Source organism: Cuculus canorus, chromosome 1 (genome assembly GCF_017976375.1).
Source record: "Cuculus canorus isolate bCucCan1 chromosome 1, bCucCan1.pri, whole genome shotgun sequence".
Taxonomy (NCBI): domain Eukaryota; kingdom Metazoa; phylum Chordata; class Aves; order Cuculiformes; family Cuculidae; genus Cuculus; species Cuculus canorus.
The window spans coordinates 15,888,439-15,904,356 of NC_071401.1; the positions used below are offsets into that span (position 1 = coordinate 15,888,439).

General features: G+C 37.8%; 1 protein-coding gene across 1 annotated transcript in view; it reads left to right on the forward strand.

Annotated features, from left to right (window-relative positions):
• FCHSD2 (FCH and double SH3 domains 2) overlaps positions 1 to 15,918 on the forward strand; it is a 163,254-nt gene that overhangs the window by 95,701 nt on the left and 51,635 nt on the right. Inside the window, 3 exon segments of the mRNA XM_054080180.1 lie at positions 1,738 to 1,871; positions 3,241 to 3,295; positions 3,704 to 3,832. Coding sequence (XP_053936155.1) covers positions 1,738 to 1,871; positions 3,241 to 3,295; positions 3,704 to 3,832 — 318 coding nt within the window.

Here is a 15,918-nt window from a genome sequence, read left to right on the forward strand (position 1 = left end):
CTTATTAGTCTTACAAAGCTTGGAAAGGAGGTTACATGCATTAATAATCAGTGTAACGATAAACTTCAGTTGTTCAGGAGTGGTGTTCAGTAAGAGGAAAACGTGCTGCTCCTTGAAAGGGAGAAGTCAAGTATGTGATAATGATGAGAAAAGAAGTGTTAGGATCTTGTGTCTGGTCTTTGAATGACAGAAAGGCATATTGAAAGGCAAATTGTTATCCTTAATCTTGCTTGAGGCTCTGCCTGCCAGTGATGCCTGGAGCCTTCATTGACCACATCTAGTCTGTAATATCTATAATTAAGTATAAATGCATTCTTACATGTACTTAAGGTAGTTTGGGTAAAAGAAAATCTTTACAAATCTCTTTTGAAGATAGTGTAATTCTAGACATTGATAGTTCACATTTGTGTTGTTAAGTAAATCCTTTCTACTTAACAAAGATCCTTTCCCAGAATATTTTTTTTAAGCTGATGGAATGTTTGAACATTGCTGAACATTTTAGTAATTGCTGGGGTTAACCACAGTCAGCAGCTCAGCCCCACACAGCCGCTCGTTCGTTCCCCTCCAGCGGGATGGAGGAGAGCATTGAAAGGGTGAAAGTGCAAAAACTTTTGGATTGAGATAAAGATAATTTCATTAGGTAAAGTAAAGCAAGGAATTAATTCACTCCATTCCACTGGCAGGCAGGTGTTCAGCCATTCCCAGGAAAGTAGCATTCTGTCATCCGTAATAGTTACTTGGGGCAAGAGACATCGTAACTCCAAATGTCCCCTGTTCGTCCTCTTTCCAATGGCTTTTGTTGCTGAACATAACGTCTTATGGTCTGGGATGCCTCTTTGGTCAGTTGGGGTCAGCTGTCCCAGCTGTGTCCCTTCCCAACACCTTGTGCACCTCTAACCTCCTTGCTGGTGGGGCAGAGTGAGGAGTAGAAAAGGCCTTGGCACTGTGTAAGCACTGCTTAGCAGTTAACTAAGATGTCCATGGGTTATTATCACAGTTTTGGTCACAAATCTAAAATGTAGCACCATAATATCTGCTACATAGAAAAGTGCTTTCCTAGCCAAAACTAGTACAGCAAGTTTTCTGTTATTCCTTCGAATATTATTTTTGACATTAAAATATATGTCATAATGCTGGTTGGGTCATATTGAAAATGGATGGAAATATTTTCACTCCTTGACGAGCATGCTATGCATTTTAAGCCTCCAGGTTTTCTTTGTGAATGACACTGATTTCTCATGTAATCCTGTTTGTCAAAAAGCTCTTGAAATAGTTTGAGAAAGATGAGCTCTTAAAATAAAGTTTCCCATATTATTATTGTTGCTGTTGTGTTGTTGTGTTCGACAGGGTAGCTTTTGCCTTGTGTTTTAAATTTTAGAGAAGAAAAGATTAATCATTTTTTTTATCATCTCCTGTAGATTGCCTTTGGATTTTTCCCAATTGTATTCCAATTACTTCAGCTACTTACCTCATCCAAAGTTTTCAGAACTTTTACATTTAATTTGTGAGTTATCATTGAATTTGAATAGTTAAGCAGCAACAAAAAGAAAGAAAGGAATGTGGCTGTGTGTTCTGATCTCTTTAAAAGAAAGACATGAATAATTGACCAAGAGTGACTTGAAGACTGTGTTGTTCCATATGAAATGTAATATATAGTAGTAAAATTATGATAATGATGATAGTACTATTTGGATGCAAAAAAACATTAGTATTTTGTTTCCTGAATGCTTTTTTCAGTGCGTGGACCAGTTGACAAGGATCCAAGCTGAATTACAAGAGACAGTAAAAGATTTAGCTAAAGGCAAAAAGAAATATTTTGAGACTGAACAGATGGCGCAAGCAGTGCGGGAGAAAGCTGATATTGAGGCCAAGTATGTTTTTATAATAGCATATGTATAAATAATTGCATGCGTATAATGCAGACTTGTATTACTTCTTACACTTATTATTTTAGAAGAAAGGTAATTGCTTTCAATGACCTTGTGCCAATTTTTTTGTCTTTTTACTTATATACATTTTTGTAACTATTTCAGGCATGCTGCTACCCTGACGGTCAAGTGTTACTCATTGAGGCTGGTTTCTTGAGGAAGGAAGTTAAACTAACTGCTTTAGTTTGACCTTTTCAGGGGACATGTGAGAGCTGGCACTCTTTTTGATAGTAAAGGCTGCTTCCATCCATTTCTCTCCACAGATCTCAAATTTCTTATCTGTCTTCTTGGAGAGGGGATAGGATACTGTATTCTATTTTTTAAGATAAATTTTTGAGACTTTAGGGTTTTATGCTCCTTGACATCCGGAACCTTGATTTTCTCCCTTTCAGGAAAGCAAGTAACTCACATGTTTTCAGTTTGGGTTTTGGCCCGTCTTATGGCAGTTTGCCGTGCCCTTTTTTTAAAATGTATTTATTTTTTGAAATTACTCAGAATTGTTCTCAGGGAATGAAAAATTATGGTTTCACTAGAGAATTTTTCTGTCTTTCACTTTGAGGGCTGGATGATGAAAATAAGAATTTTAACAAGATTACCTATAATACCAGAAGCAAGGAAAAAAACCCAACCAAACAAACAAAAAAAAAAAAAAAACCCAGCCAAAACCGTAGGCTTAGAAATTTGGGGATAGATTCATACTGCAGTATTGTTCAAGTTAAAATAGCTATTGTCTTGATTGTTTTCTTATTTACTCTTTAAACCACCATCGTTCAAAGAGCTAAAAAGTACTTCTCTAATTTCTCTTTCATGAATCCAAATGTGAAAATCAGACCAATTCTGCTTTTAAATATATGTGTGTGTACATGAGTACTTCTCCAAAATTCTCGGACTGTAATTACTCATGATTTTCCATTAATATTTTTTCAGATCACCAGGAGTTCAAATTTATACCACTTTGAGCTAGCAGTTGCAGCTGCCACTCAATTTCCCTTTCAAGATATGTTTAGATTTTGTTCCAAAGCTGTGCAAATATTTCAGAACATGCAATGAAGATAATGTTGATGTAACTCAACGTACTTTGTAATGTTTTCCTTGATCCTTAAGCTTTACTTAGAACTATACCAATAAAAAAATTAGGCAATTTAAATTTAAATTATTATATTATTTAAATTAAATTATTGTATTATTTACATTAAATTATTAAATTATTTAAATTAACATTTCGCAGAAGTGAATTGCAGTGGCCTGTTCATCCTGTACTTTTGTAGAAATGGTATAAGACAGTAATATCTTCTGTTAATTTCTGTTTCAGGTCCAAACTTAGTCTTTTTCAGTCAAGAATAAGCTTGCAGAAGGCAAGTGTAAAGGTGAGTATAAGAAAAGCTTATGTTTTGCTGATGATTTTATGAGACATATGGCCAAAGTTGTCTGGAATCTAAAGATGACTGACATTTTGGAAGGTGCATTGCTTGAACAGGTGATTAGATGAGCACTCGTTTGGCAGAGTACAGATTTACATATGACCAAGTTTGCAAGGAGAGCTTTTCTACTGGGAGTTATGACCCTTCTTTGAAGACCGCTTGTTAAATTACAATTGCATGAGCGAAAAATAGATTAGAAATCCCTTTACCGCTAAGAAAAGTGTTAAGCTATTAATCCTTTGAAATTTTTTTTTTAATGTTAATACATATGCATGCATGTTAATCTACCATTAATACATGTTTGGTCATTTAACTTCTTATTAGTACCTGTCTTATAACTTCCATTTCTTGTAGTTAAAAGCACGACGATCAGAGTGCAATTCCAAGGCTATCCATGCAAGGAATGATTACCTGCTCACCTTAGCAGCTGCTAATGCACACCAAGATCGCTATTATCAAACAGATTTAGTAAACATTATGAAGGTAAGGAAACTAATTTATGCGTGGGAGTTGGGAAGTATGAAAATTTGGAAAACAAGATGAGTGAAGTACAAAATCTTGGATTGCCTTGTGACAGCAATGTTGACTTTTCCAGTATGCTGCAATAAATGAGAGCACAGTGCATAGATAGATCCTGCAATGCTGTGCTGGATACTTGGTACCAATTATCAAACCTCAAAAGTAAGCAGTCACCTGTATTTTCTAATTCACTGCTTCTGAAAAAATCACTTGGTTAAAGGAGTCAAGTTTGTAAAACTGTGACCCGTATTTTCCTATTGTGGTTGATCTTAAGTAAGCTGGAGATTTTTTAGGTTTTCAGTAGCATATCCCATATTCTTTTATTTGTATCCTATTATCTGATCAGAACATTTCCTTGTAGTATGATTAATGAAAACATTATCATTAAATATCTTGGTTTCAAACTATGAATTTTGGAGAATAGCAAATCACCATTGCTCTACTTGCCCATGGCAGCTTGCCAGGTCAAGCCAAGAGCAGATATTTGAACTCATAGGAAATTACATACTTAAGAAGTTCAAATAGTTCAAAGAGTTCACAGTTGGTTTGGGTTTTTTAATATCTTCCTAGAACTAGTTACTGCTCCTGTAACTTATTTATAGATAAATGGTAAAAATATGTAAAATCAGCTATTTAAAGCTGATTCATGTTTTTTGTAGTTGTATTTCATGTATTGACTTTTTCAAAGTTTATTTAAATTTGCTATCTACCAACTGTTTCAAGGTGTTGCAGTCAGGCAGGACAACTTAGAATCTGTTTGTGATTTACATTTGAAATTGCTTTATTGAAGGCCTATCACAGTATTATAACAAACCACTGTATTGTCATCTTGCTTTTGCAAATGGAGGGCGGGGGTTGAAATATTGATCTAAAAAGCAGATAACTGAAGTAGAAAATGAGTGTCAAATGAGGCCTCTGAGGGAGTCTTATATGTAATTCCATTATATCTTGACTAAGTTAACCTCTCCTCCAGTCCTCCTCTGTCTCTTTGAATAAATCACAGCCTGTGTTATAAATTCTTTGCTATGCCTAATATCTGACTTCCTGAAAGGCTAAATCAGCTCTGGATATCTCAGAGGCAATGCAGAGCTGATAGTCCTTGAGGCAGCTCTGTGTGTATGTGTTTTTGTGCTTTTCTCTTAGTACAGCATGAATATTTGTGCTGACTAAATGTTGAATACATGGAAATGGTTATAAAGTAAATATTTCCCTATAATACTGGAGATGAAATAATTTATTAATGCTTACACAAGGTAATTCCATACTTACATGGTTGGTTAGCTGTCATCAGTTAATGCTCTTAGTTGGAAGTAATGCCAAAAGTGAATTTAATATGTTCATGATAAAACAAAAAAACCAATCATTTGAAATACTATAAAAATGAACAGATAGCCCAGGTAAAGTTATGGCTGGCTCTGGTGGGTTATGACTCAGGGCATTGTAACATAAACCCTGCAAATGGATTCTTGTTTCCTCTGCATGTCTGGCTACATGTTGTGTATATTACAAACTAAGCAAATAGCGAGCTAGGCAGGATCTTAATCTCTTTGAGTTTGCATAAACAGTTATATTTTTTTGGATGGTGTGGCTTTCCGAACTGTGACATTAGAAACATGCGGACGCCCCAGGGATGTGTAGATTTTTATAAGTTGTGATAAAACATTAGAATAAAAACCATTGAGTCATTTCTGCAAGACTGAAAAATAGAACAATGGAAAACGAAGTCACGCTTGCGCTGTTCCTCTATGTGTGTGCCATTGCCCATTTCTACATGTATGGGGGGCAATTGCTAAAGCCACTGCTGATCTGTGATGGTTTCTTCCCTCTTATCCAGTCCTTTCTTTTGCAGAACATGCTTTGAAGCTTTCCTGAAAGTGAACCTCTCTGTGCAACCTATTCTTCTATATAAATAATTTTAGTTTACTGAAAACCTAAATTGCAAGTACTTTCATTGATCCAAATTACTTTGGAAGGAAAGGACAACATTCAGAGTTCTGTATCTGCATCTCTCTCAGACATTTGTAGTAGCTGAATCTCCTCATCTGTTAAAGAACTGTATTCTTAATAAAGAATTGTAAATTCAGCGGTTTTGCACTGTTGTTGATGAGCAAAAATACATGGGAGCATACCCACATGTCCTTGCTCAGGGTCATTCTTTTGAACAAGGGAGAGAATAAGTCAAAGGCAAGGTTTCAAATTTAAATGGCAACAGAGGGGGGAAAATCCTCAGGAAGATCAAGTGTAATGTGTCACTGGGCTTCAGCTGCATTCATCCTGGAGCTCTAATGTAAATGCAAATGTGAAAATGCTTAAATATAAACAACAGTGTGTAATCTGGTGCTAAAACTCACCTCGGTGCCAGCAGAAAGCAACTACTATGTCCCAACCTTTGAAAAGGGCTATGGGAAGAAATCTGACTTCCCTGCCAACAGGCTGATAAAACATGTGCAGAGATGAATGGAGTCAATTCACAGGCAAATAGATATGATACAGTGGGAACAATTAATGTGATTTTTTGAAGAGGGAAGTCATTCTGCAAAAAGAGATGTTAAAGGAGTCAGTAAGCCTGGGGATAAGGGTGATTAATCTGATTTAATGTCTTGAATTTGCCCGGAGGTCTCAAGAGACCTCCCACTCAGTCTCTGCTTACGTAAAAGAATGATGTTGTTACAGGTAGGGTGGTGAGAGTTTTCTAAAACACAGATTAGTAACTGATGAAGAGATACAGATGATGTGGGATTACAGTAAATACTTGGGTTTTATAAGGGAAGGAGACTTACTGGCAAGGTCCTGGTTTCTCTCTTACTTATCTCCTCCTCCTGAAATGCATGTGGGAACCATGCTGTTTAAAGTACTGAGAAAATAGTTATTTTACTTACCATCATGATATAGCATTAACAATATGGACAAGGAGCTGAAAAAAGAGATGATGATTTGAAGATGAAGAATCATTCAGCATAAGCAAATGTAAAGCTTATGACCAAGAGGTGTAGTAAGACCTTGACAATTTTGGTTGACGAGGCAAGAAAATAGCACATAAAATTCATGTTAAAAAGAGAAAAGCAGTCAACTGGGGAGAAAATTGCTTCTTACAGAATAAAGAACTCTGAATGGCCAGTGCCATTATGAATAAGATCCTAGAACTGGAAAATGGAGTGAAAGATAAAGAAATGATGAATTTGTCTATTGAATGTTTCTAATCCTTCCTCTAGGTAACATCACTGGGAAGGGAGGTATTTTGAAAGAGTATTAAAGCCCTGTCAAGGCAGCACAGTTCTTCATTTAATAGGTTATATGGCCATATGACTCAACACACATTAGGTACTATAATACAGTTGTAGTGACTAAACTGTGTTCCTTTATATGTTGAGATTAACATTCTAAAACGACATTTTTTATCTTAATACTAGTAAGCCCTTAGGTATTCCTGGAGTGGTGGCCACTTGGTATCTGTAAGTATATTATTGTGCAAGAAAGTAAAACTTGTGCTTGTTTACAAGTGTTTCAGGGACTGTTTCTGTTTGCGTCCATCTTGAACAACTTCTTTGTTGGTTTTAGTTCTAATCAGATTATTGTTTCCAGAATGTGGATTGCACTGTGTGGTTTTTGTTGGTGAGAGAGTAGTTGGCCTCTGGCTCGTTTGAAGCCAGGGTTGGCTTGGCTTGAGCACAACCACTCTCTGGCCATGAAATGCTGCCTGCTGCTGGCTTTGAGTTGTAGCATTAGCACCCTCCGAAACCATCACTTTAGAGCATCTGATTCCAAACAGCTTTCACTTTCCTAGAAAACTTGAAACTTCACTAACTTTGATGTCAGCTTGTACACATTGATAAAGAGTGGATTAAAATAAATAAGCTGATTTGGCTGTCTATTGCTGTCTGTTTTCTTCTTGTGTTAAATTAGCTTTGATGTTAATTTGCTAAAACCTACGTGTAACTTAGTGACATTTGAGCCAAAGGTGCCAATTTGTGTGACTTTTCTTAAAGGCTTTCACACATTTTACCAAGTTGTAATTATGCTTTCAGTTTTATAGTAGCCAGCTGCCAAGAGCTCTTCTGCTACACACGTCCTTTGACTTCTACTTAGTGAAGAGATCAAAACAGTGAAGTTTATTATGGGATGTGTGTGTGAAAGGTTTGTTGCTGCGTCTTGTGCAAGTGACCACAGACAGGTAAAGTTGAACTGACCGCAGACTGCTAACGTTAATGCATAATTTGGCTTGCTGACAGCCTAGACAATAGCATGTTCATCAGTGGTTTATAAGCAATAAAATCCACTGAAAGTTCATACTGTTGTTAAGAGAAAGGAAGGATGGTGATGTTTTTGCAGTAACAGTGCTGATGTATGCCGGCTGTGTTTGTGGAACTTGTCTGGAAAGCGTAATGTATGTTACGCCTAGGTTACTTCATGTTTGGAGGAAGCCAGTGTTGGTTTTGTTGCATATGCCTGGCTCAGAAATGCTGCTGTTGTATGGTCCTGGCCTGGGACAAATGAATCACAAATATACATCCTGGCCTCATGTAGTTTTCTGTAACAGGCAACAAATCAACACTTTCATTAGCAGGATTCCTGCTGACATGCAGCTTCTGGTAACTTTCAGTAGTTTAGAATAAGTTACTTTAGTTTGTGATGTTTTTGTGCAAAAAAGAAAAAAAAATATTCACGCTGCTGCATTTGTAACTGTGAAAACCATCACAAACAAAGCAGATGCTCAGAAACAAAATACAAAATACTTCTAGAGTGCCATCCTAGTTTATCAGTTACACCAGTAAATGAGAATCTAAATCACTGTAGATCTCACTTTAGACAAAATATGAATCCTACTGCCTGTTTCTGTGTCTGTGGGTTTTGTCCAGAATTTACCTCTGAGTGTAACAAAGTCGTGCCACAGTCCTGAGCTCTGCATATCAATCTCTGTAGTCAAATTTAAAAGACAAAATAAAACCCCCGCAGACTGAAGCATTGTGATGTTTTATTCTTTGCCGGTTTCCTGACAAGCTGCTTAGGAACAATTGCCATCACCTGATTGCTAAGATACAGTTTGCAAACCCTTTTAAACCCTTTTCTGCCCGGTACTCAGGCTTCTGCAGAAGTTTAAACTGAGGTCAGAAGAAAGTGTGAGATGATGGCTGGAGGGGCTGTTTTGATAGCTGTTGTATTAGAAACTTTGTGATTTGCATTTCTTTTTTTTACTGCTCTGCTTTTCCCTCCTCTCATGAACTACCTCTGAATGTTACTTTATAAAGCAACTTATAATGAGGAAATGTTGATCTAAAAAAAAAGAAGTCATGAACATCTTAAATAGTTCTTGGATTTTTTTTAGTAGAAAGAGGGAACTAAAACTTAAATTGATTTCAAAGTCTAGACTTTTATAGTTGACATGAGCATCAGCTCAGCAGCTTATTCCATTACAGCCCGTGGCAGGTGTGTGTGTGTGTGTGTGCGCATGCGAGTCATGGGGCTCAGGACTGTCTCATTTGAGCTTCATGCGAATCAGAGTCTTTGACACAATGTAAAATATTTTAATAAAGTATTTTATTTTCTCTGATAGGTTTTCAAAATTGATTGCTCTCAAGGGTTTCACTTTTAGTGCTTATTTAGGGCTACAAAGATGATTGGAGAGCTGGAGCACCTTCCCTACGAGGACAGGCTGAGAGAGTTTGGCTTGTTCAGCCTGGAAAAGAGAAGGCTCCAAGGAGGTCTTATAGCGACCGTCCAGTACCTGAAGGGAGCCTACAGGAAAGCTGGGGAGGGGCTATTCATAAAGGCTTGTGGGGATAGGACCAGGGGGAACAGGTATAAATTGGAGAGAGGCAGATTTAGACTGGACATGAGAGTGGTGAGGCGCTGGCACAGGTTTCCCAGGGAGGTTGTGGCTGTCCCATCCCTGGGTGTGTTCAAGGTCAGGTTGGATGGGGCCTTGGGCAACCTGATTTAGTGGGATGTCCCTGCCTACAGCAGGGGGCTTAGAACTAGATGATCTTTAAGGTCATTTCCAACCCTTACTATACTATGATACTATGATTTTAAATTTGATATCTTTAAAGAAAATCTGCATTAAGATTTCAAAAGTATTTTGGAGTGCTAGGTTATCAGCGAAGCTTCATAGTTGATGCCAAACAGACAGCTCACCTTTGCAGCTAAATGCTCCATAAGGATCCTAAATGTTGTTGGAGGGTATAATAAAAAGAAAAACAAAAATAAACTTGGGAACTGTATACAGATAGTGATGCGTCTCTTACGAACAGTGACAAATTCTCAATAAGGAAGCAAACACTAGCAGCAGGTATTTATAAATAAAGCTCTCTCTCTTTTTTTTTTTAAATTTTCATATTGAACCTCATGCGGTTTTTAGTGTTTGAGGACTGCGTTGGAGGAATAGTGTCAAAAGATAGCGTGCTTTGCTATTTTTTTGTCTTTGCAATTTCAGTAAGCTTTTAAATATTGTTGTAAGTATCAGTAATCTTTTGTTTCTTTTGTTTCTTCTGTACTTTTCAGTTTGCTTGACATGAGGAAGTGCAGTTGTATAATTTGGCTCTTGTTCTTGATCAGAGTTCTTATGTTGGTGTGGCAGGTGTGAATAGAAACTTCATGTTACGTAATTTCCCTGGAATGGATCATTACTTACACATTGGGTGATGATGCCAAGACATGCTACAGCATTGTTTTTTCAGTTTGAGACATCAGCCTTTTAAATTACAAGTGATGTTTACGATTTTGACATCTTTGCCTGTTTTTAAATGTTTCTGAGAGAGGAAAAGACATGTTTGGTTGCAGAGGGGTGAGCTGGCAGTCATAAGGGTTAGTGTGAGTAGCGATTGAGCCATTGCAAGAGAACACCAAGAGTGAGTATAGAACCTGGAGCACATGATGAAGACTGAGACACTGAGAAAACTGAGTTTGCTGAGCATAAGAAAAGAAAGGGAGATCATAAGAGTCTTGATGAGTTACAACCACCTAGTGGGGAGGGTGTGGGGAAGACTGAGCCAGGCTTTGTCTTTTGAAGGCGATGTCGTCATGGGCAGGGAACAAATTGGAATGCAGGAAATTTTTGCCATGAAGGTGGTCAAACGGAAACGCGGAGTCAGGGATGGGAGAAGTGTCATACCTTGGAGATATTCAAAATTTGAGTGGACATTGCCTTGAGCAACCTGATCTGTTTGGCCCTGCTCTGAGCAGAGGTTGGACCGATACCTCTCTTTCAACCTAAATTATTCTATGATTCTGTGAAATAACATTTTCTGTTAAAAAGATTCTACTTGGGAACCTGTGACTTGTAGTTTCTGGGGTTTTTTTCTGCCGTTAACTGGAATAACCGAATGAGCCAGCAGTGCTAGAATACTCATGTTTTGATGAACCCTGTTTTTTCGTTATTAACATTGTTGGGAGTTTTTGTGAAGCTGAGCTGACATCTGTGTTTTCAGTATAGTCACCCATCACTTTTACTAAGCACTTTTAATGATTGTTTAGAGCAAATATAAATACAGACTCCCAACATGATTTGTACAAATGAGATTCAGTTGAAGCTGGCAGTGTTTATAAAAATGACCCAAGATTGAGGACTTGGTGGTTTTCAGTTAATAATTTGATTAATGCCCAGAAATTAATAGGATGTATATGGCAAATGGTTCTTTAGTGACTATTTAATTTGAAAAATGGGTTGACGTTAGCTGAAGATCTTATCTCAGGAGTGTAACCCTAGCATTGACGGGCTACTGTGCATCCTCTATAAATAAAAGGTTAGCATTTGCATGAGTGCATATTTCTGTAGACTCCAGAACAAGCAGAACCAATATTATTGTTGTAGGAAGTCATTTCACATACATGTTATTGTTTTATGCTTTTTAGAATGATTTAGAAGCACCCAGGGAATTACTTCTAAAATGGAGATGATGTCCTAAATGCAAAAATAGCATTAAGATAAAATAATTCTGAAGTCACTAAAGATTTCCATGTTCTTCTATAAATCTCTTTTATTAATTCAGTAGCTATTCTTTTAAGATCCTGTAATTCTCCCTTTAAAATGTAGAGGGAATTTATGTAAGTGAAAGAACTATTGTTTCACTTCCCATTCTTGTCAGTTGCAAGCCACAAATATTTTGTAATTACAATTAAGCCAGCCATAGATTGTGTTATCTACAGTATCAAATGAGCACAGTAACTTTCCTTTACAGACGATTGGTGACTGTGCATTGCTTTCTCATCCCCATTCCTATGAATGGAGGATGAGTGAAATGAGGCAGTTGCCCAACACATGATACCAGCATTCTAGAAGGTGCTTATTGCGGGCTTCACAATAGCTGATACCGCGCTGTTTTCCCTTCCATGGACATCAGTCTGTGTGCGTATGTGCAGATAAAACCTTGGAGAAATTACTGCCTGTAATAAGGCCCTCTTTGTAGTGTGATTATGCATCCACATAAATTGTTTGAGCGTTTGTGTTCTGGCTGCCTGTGAATAAACATCCAGAGAGAAGTGGAGAGAGGCTTCCCCCTGGAAAGACAACGACTTCTGGTGGTGCTGCTGGCAAAATCGCAAGCAAGGGAAGTTTTAGATGGCCTTAACAGCAAGTGCTACTGCCACCGCTAGCTATGGTAGCATCTCGTATTTTCAGTTTCAGATCCACTGCTTGCACCCTGAAAAATCACATTACTCATCATGCAGCCTTTCCAAGCTAACATGAGACAAAAGAGTGGGTTTGAATCACTACTATGAAAAACCGAGTGATGGTCACATTTGCCTGATGACTGTCAGTTCTGTCCCACCTCGTGTTTTAACCACAAGTCAATTCCTTGGTTAAGGATCTGGTCCGAAAATGCTGTTTATTTCCAGGGGACTAAGTATTTGTATCTCCAGGGGTCCAGAATGTATAGTGTAATTGCAGGGCATAGCAAAGCCTAATATATAAATCAGGGCAATTGACTTAATTATCTTAGAACAATATTCATTTTTCCTGGGATAATAAAACTTTCCTGATAATGCATCTTGACTTGTCAGTGAGTTTTTCTTTGGCATTTTGACAGAAATAACTTTAGGAAAGGGTCGATTGGAAAAAATGTGTGATACTACAGATGCTCATGAAAGGTATTTCCTGTATAGGAGATTACATAGAAGAGGTCATGAGATGTATTTATATCAAAAAGTTAATAGAAGGCTGATATTGTTGGTGCAGTGAGTGGGAGCACCTTGGGAAGGAATGAAGTGAAATAATCAGTGATGCAGGTTGAATGTAGTGCAGTAGAACAAGAAAAGTTACTGGAAAGCAAAAAAAAATCAAAATCACTCTTAGGAAGAGGACACAGGGAAAGCAGTACCAAGGGTTAGGATCAGGAAGAAAGTACTTCACAGGAATCCCAGAGGTGGTGTTGGGAAATCATTTGAAGGAGTTAACAGAAAGCTTTCAAACCTTTTTTTCTTTTAGCTATTTTATGGAGAAACCATTTAGGAGTTGGATTGAACCAAGATTTTTTTGTTAAATGTCATATTGTCCATTTTGCACAGGAAGGGAAACTTTGTCATCTTGTTTCAAAGAAGCACTGTAGTACAATAAGAACAGTTCCTGAAGTACTTTGCCAAAAAGCAGCCTGAATGCCTTCAAGTCACCCTGTAGCTAGTGCAGAAAAATAACCACACTCAGGAAGCACCTGGTGTGCTCCTGTTGGGAGGTAGGTGGGGCTATGTCAAAAAGTTATAACTAGAAACATGTGACATTCCTATTTCAGAAGTCATGGAGTCAGACATCCTGAACAGATCATTCACAGAGTTTTGTTTGGTTGGGGTTTTTGCTTTTTGGCAACTCCAGATTCCCTTGAACAATTGAAGATGCATGGGAAGAAATACGTTTTCTTTTTAGCATTTATATCTGCTATTGCTTATAACCACGCAGTGTTTCAGTTAGTTACCTGAAGTTTACATGTATTTACATTGAAACTATGTGGAAAGCTTATGTACCCTTTCTAGAATGTGTATGCACAGGTTTTGCCTTGTTAAGTGAGATAGTAACTGTAAACATTACTGAAACGGTGGGCTAATAATGTGTAGAACTTGAATGGCAGTCCGTGGAACTTAGTCTGTATGAGAATCAAGCTGTACTGTGGCTCCCAAGTGGTTATTTAGAACCAAAGTGCTATTGCAATAACTTGCAGATGCTCAGTTGGATGACTGAAAGTGAAATGCAAAGGTTTCTGTGGAAACCTTTTTCTTCCATCAACAATGAAATAGCTAATTGTCTATCTGTCTTGCTAGATATTTCATTTTTGATGAAACTTAGCCAATATAGGTTGCAAATTAAAAGTGGTCATCTGAATGCGTTAAAGCCAATGGCAGAGGTGAGCTGCTTTAAATCCTTTCCCAAAGCCTGTAGGAATGGTAGAAAAATTCTAAAAAGTGCTTGAAGCACAGTCTTAGTCATAGATTTTATTCTGTTCAAGTAACATGGAAACCAGTTCAGAAGGCAAAACATTCTAATGACCATCTTTTGATTGAGACTGTAAGGACTGATTAATCAGCTTGTATGTCAACAACAGGAAAATACATGTCTGGGAGACTTACAAAAGAAGTAGAGGAATTATAAGGAGGTAAGATCCAGAATAGCACAAGCTGAGTAAGTGTAAGATAGACTATGTCACACTGAATGTGAAGGACAATTAAATCCTTAAGAAAGTTATTAGAAAAATAGCTTCTAATATGTGATTTTTGTGCATCTCATTGTCACCCTGGAGGGAGGCAGACCTAGTAAGATCTGTTATTGAACTGAGAAGGGTAGGCTGTGGAGTTGAGATCGATGTTATTCTTTCAGCTTTGACAGCTTTGCTTATCTGTTTCAACATGAATCCGTTTGGTGACAGTGGAGGTGTTTACTAGTAGGGATGGAGGTAAGGAGTTGGTCATGACTTGTCAAAGCCTGTGAGGACAACGGCTGTTTGGTCTATGTTTTTGGCATAGTCTTTAGAAGACTTCCTTACCTTGGGATCCCTCCGTGAAGTGGAATTCTGGGCTCGTGTTTGTGAGACTTTACAGGTGCCATGGCTTGCAATGCACACTCAAAAGGTGACACACAAGATTGGATTTCAGCTCCTTTTGAGAGGTCAGTAAATAGCTCAGGTCTTCATCAGCAAGGAATGGGGTAGAAACTCGTATCAGAAGGGAGAAATGTTCTTTCACTGTGAGCTGGTCTGCAGGGAAATGAACAGAGCTGATCTGTGGGCCATTGGAATTAGGCCACAGAAGGGCATTAGAAGGCAAGAAATTCCTATTTAGCATTTACAAATTGCTAGGGAGATAATTGATTGGAAAGCTGGCCGAAAAGCTCGGTCAAGGGAGGAGGAGGGGGAATCCTGCAATATGATTTGTTCATCTACCTGCTAGTTTTCATACAGGGAAAAAAAAAAATCATCCCATCTGTTCAAGTTGTCATCTCTGCTAAAAAGGCTTTATAGCTAGGATAAACCCCCTTGCAATGGAAGGGAAGCAAATATTCCCTACCAGCAGATTGATTAGATCTGTAATGCCAGACGACTGCCTGGCTGGAACAGTGTAGTCCAGCTGAACAAGGGTATTATTTTGTAATGTGTTACAAATTATTGAAGCACCAAGGTAACTCTCATGGCATTTGGATGCTAATGAAATGAAATTGTCTCTCTGGTATACCCAATATTGCTCATCGTTATTGGGTAGAACCTGTTCAGTTGCAGCTGGTTCGTCGGAACCCCATCTGCTGTGTGCACACTCACTTACCCCTTGGCAGCAGCGTTGTCCAAAGGCATCGAGCAGCATCCTTCAATTAGTACCTTTTAAAAATCTTAATGGATTTTAAAAATTTGAGGGAAGTCTAAATGCTTGGGTTCAAGGGTTTTAATCTCACTTAACTCAAATTTATGGAAGCTGAAAGTGATCTAAAGATTTTGGAAGAAAATTTGAAAGAATCATAACAATATCCATTTTTAGGTGCCTAGATTTATTTGGAGGAGCTTCTTTTGACTGAAGTATGAAACCAGGTATGTAGAGATAGGTAGAAATTAGGTTCTTAGTTCAAGCTGAAGAATATTAGA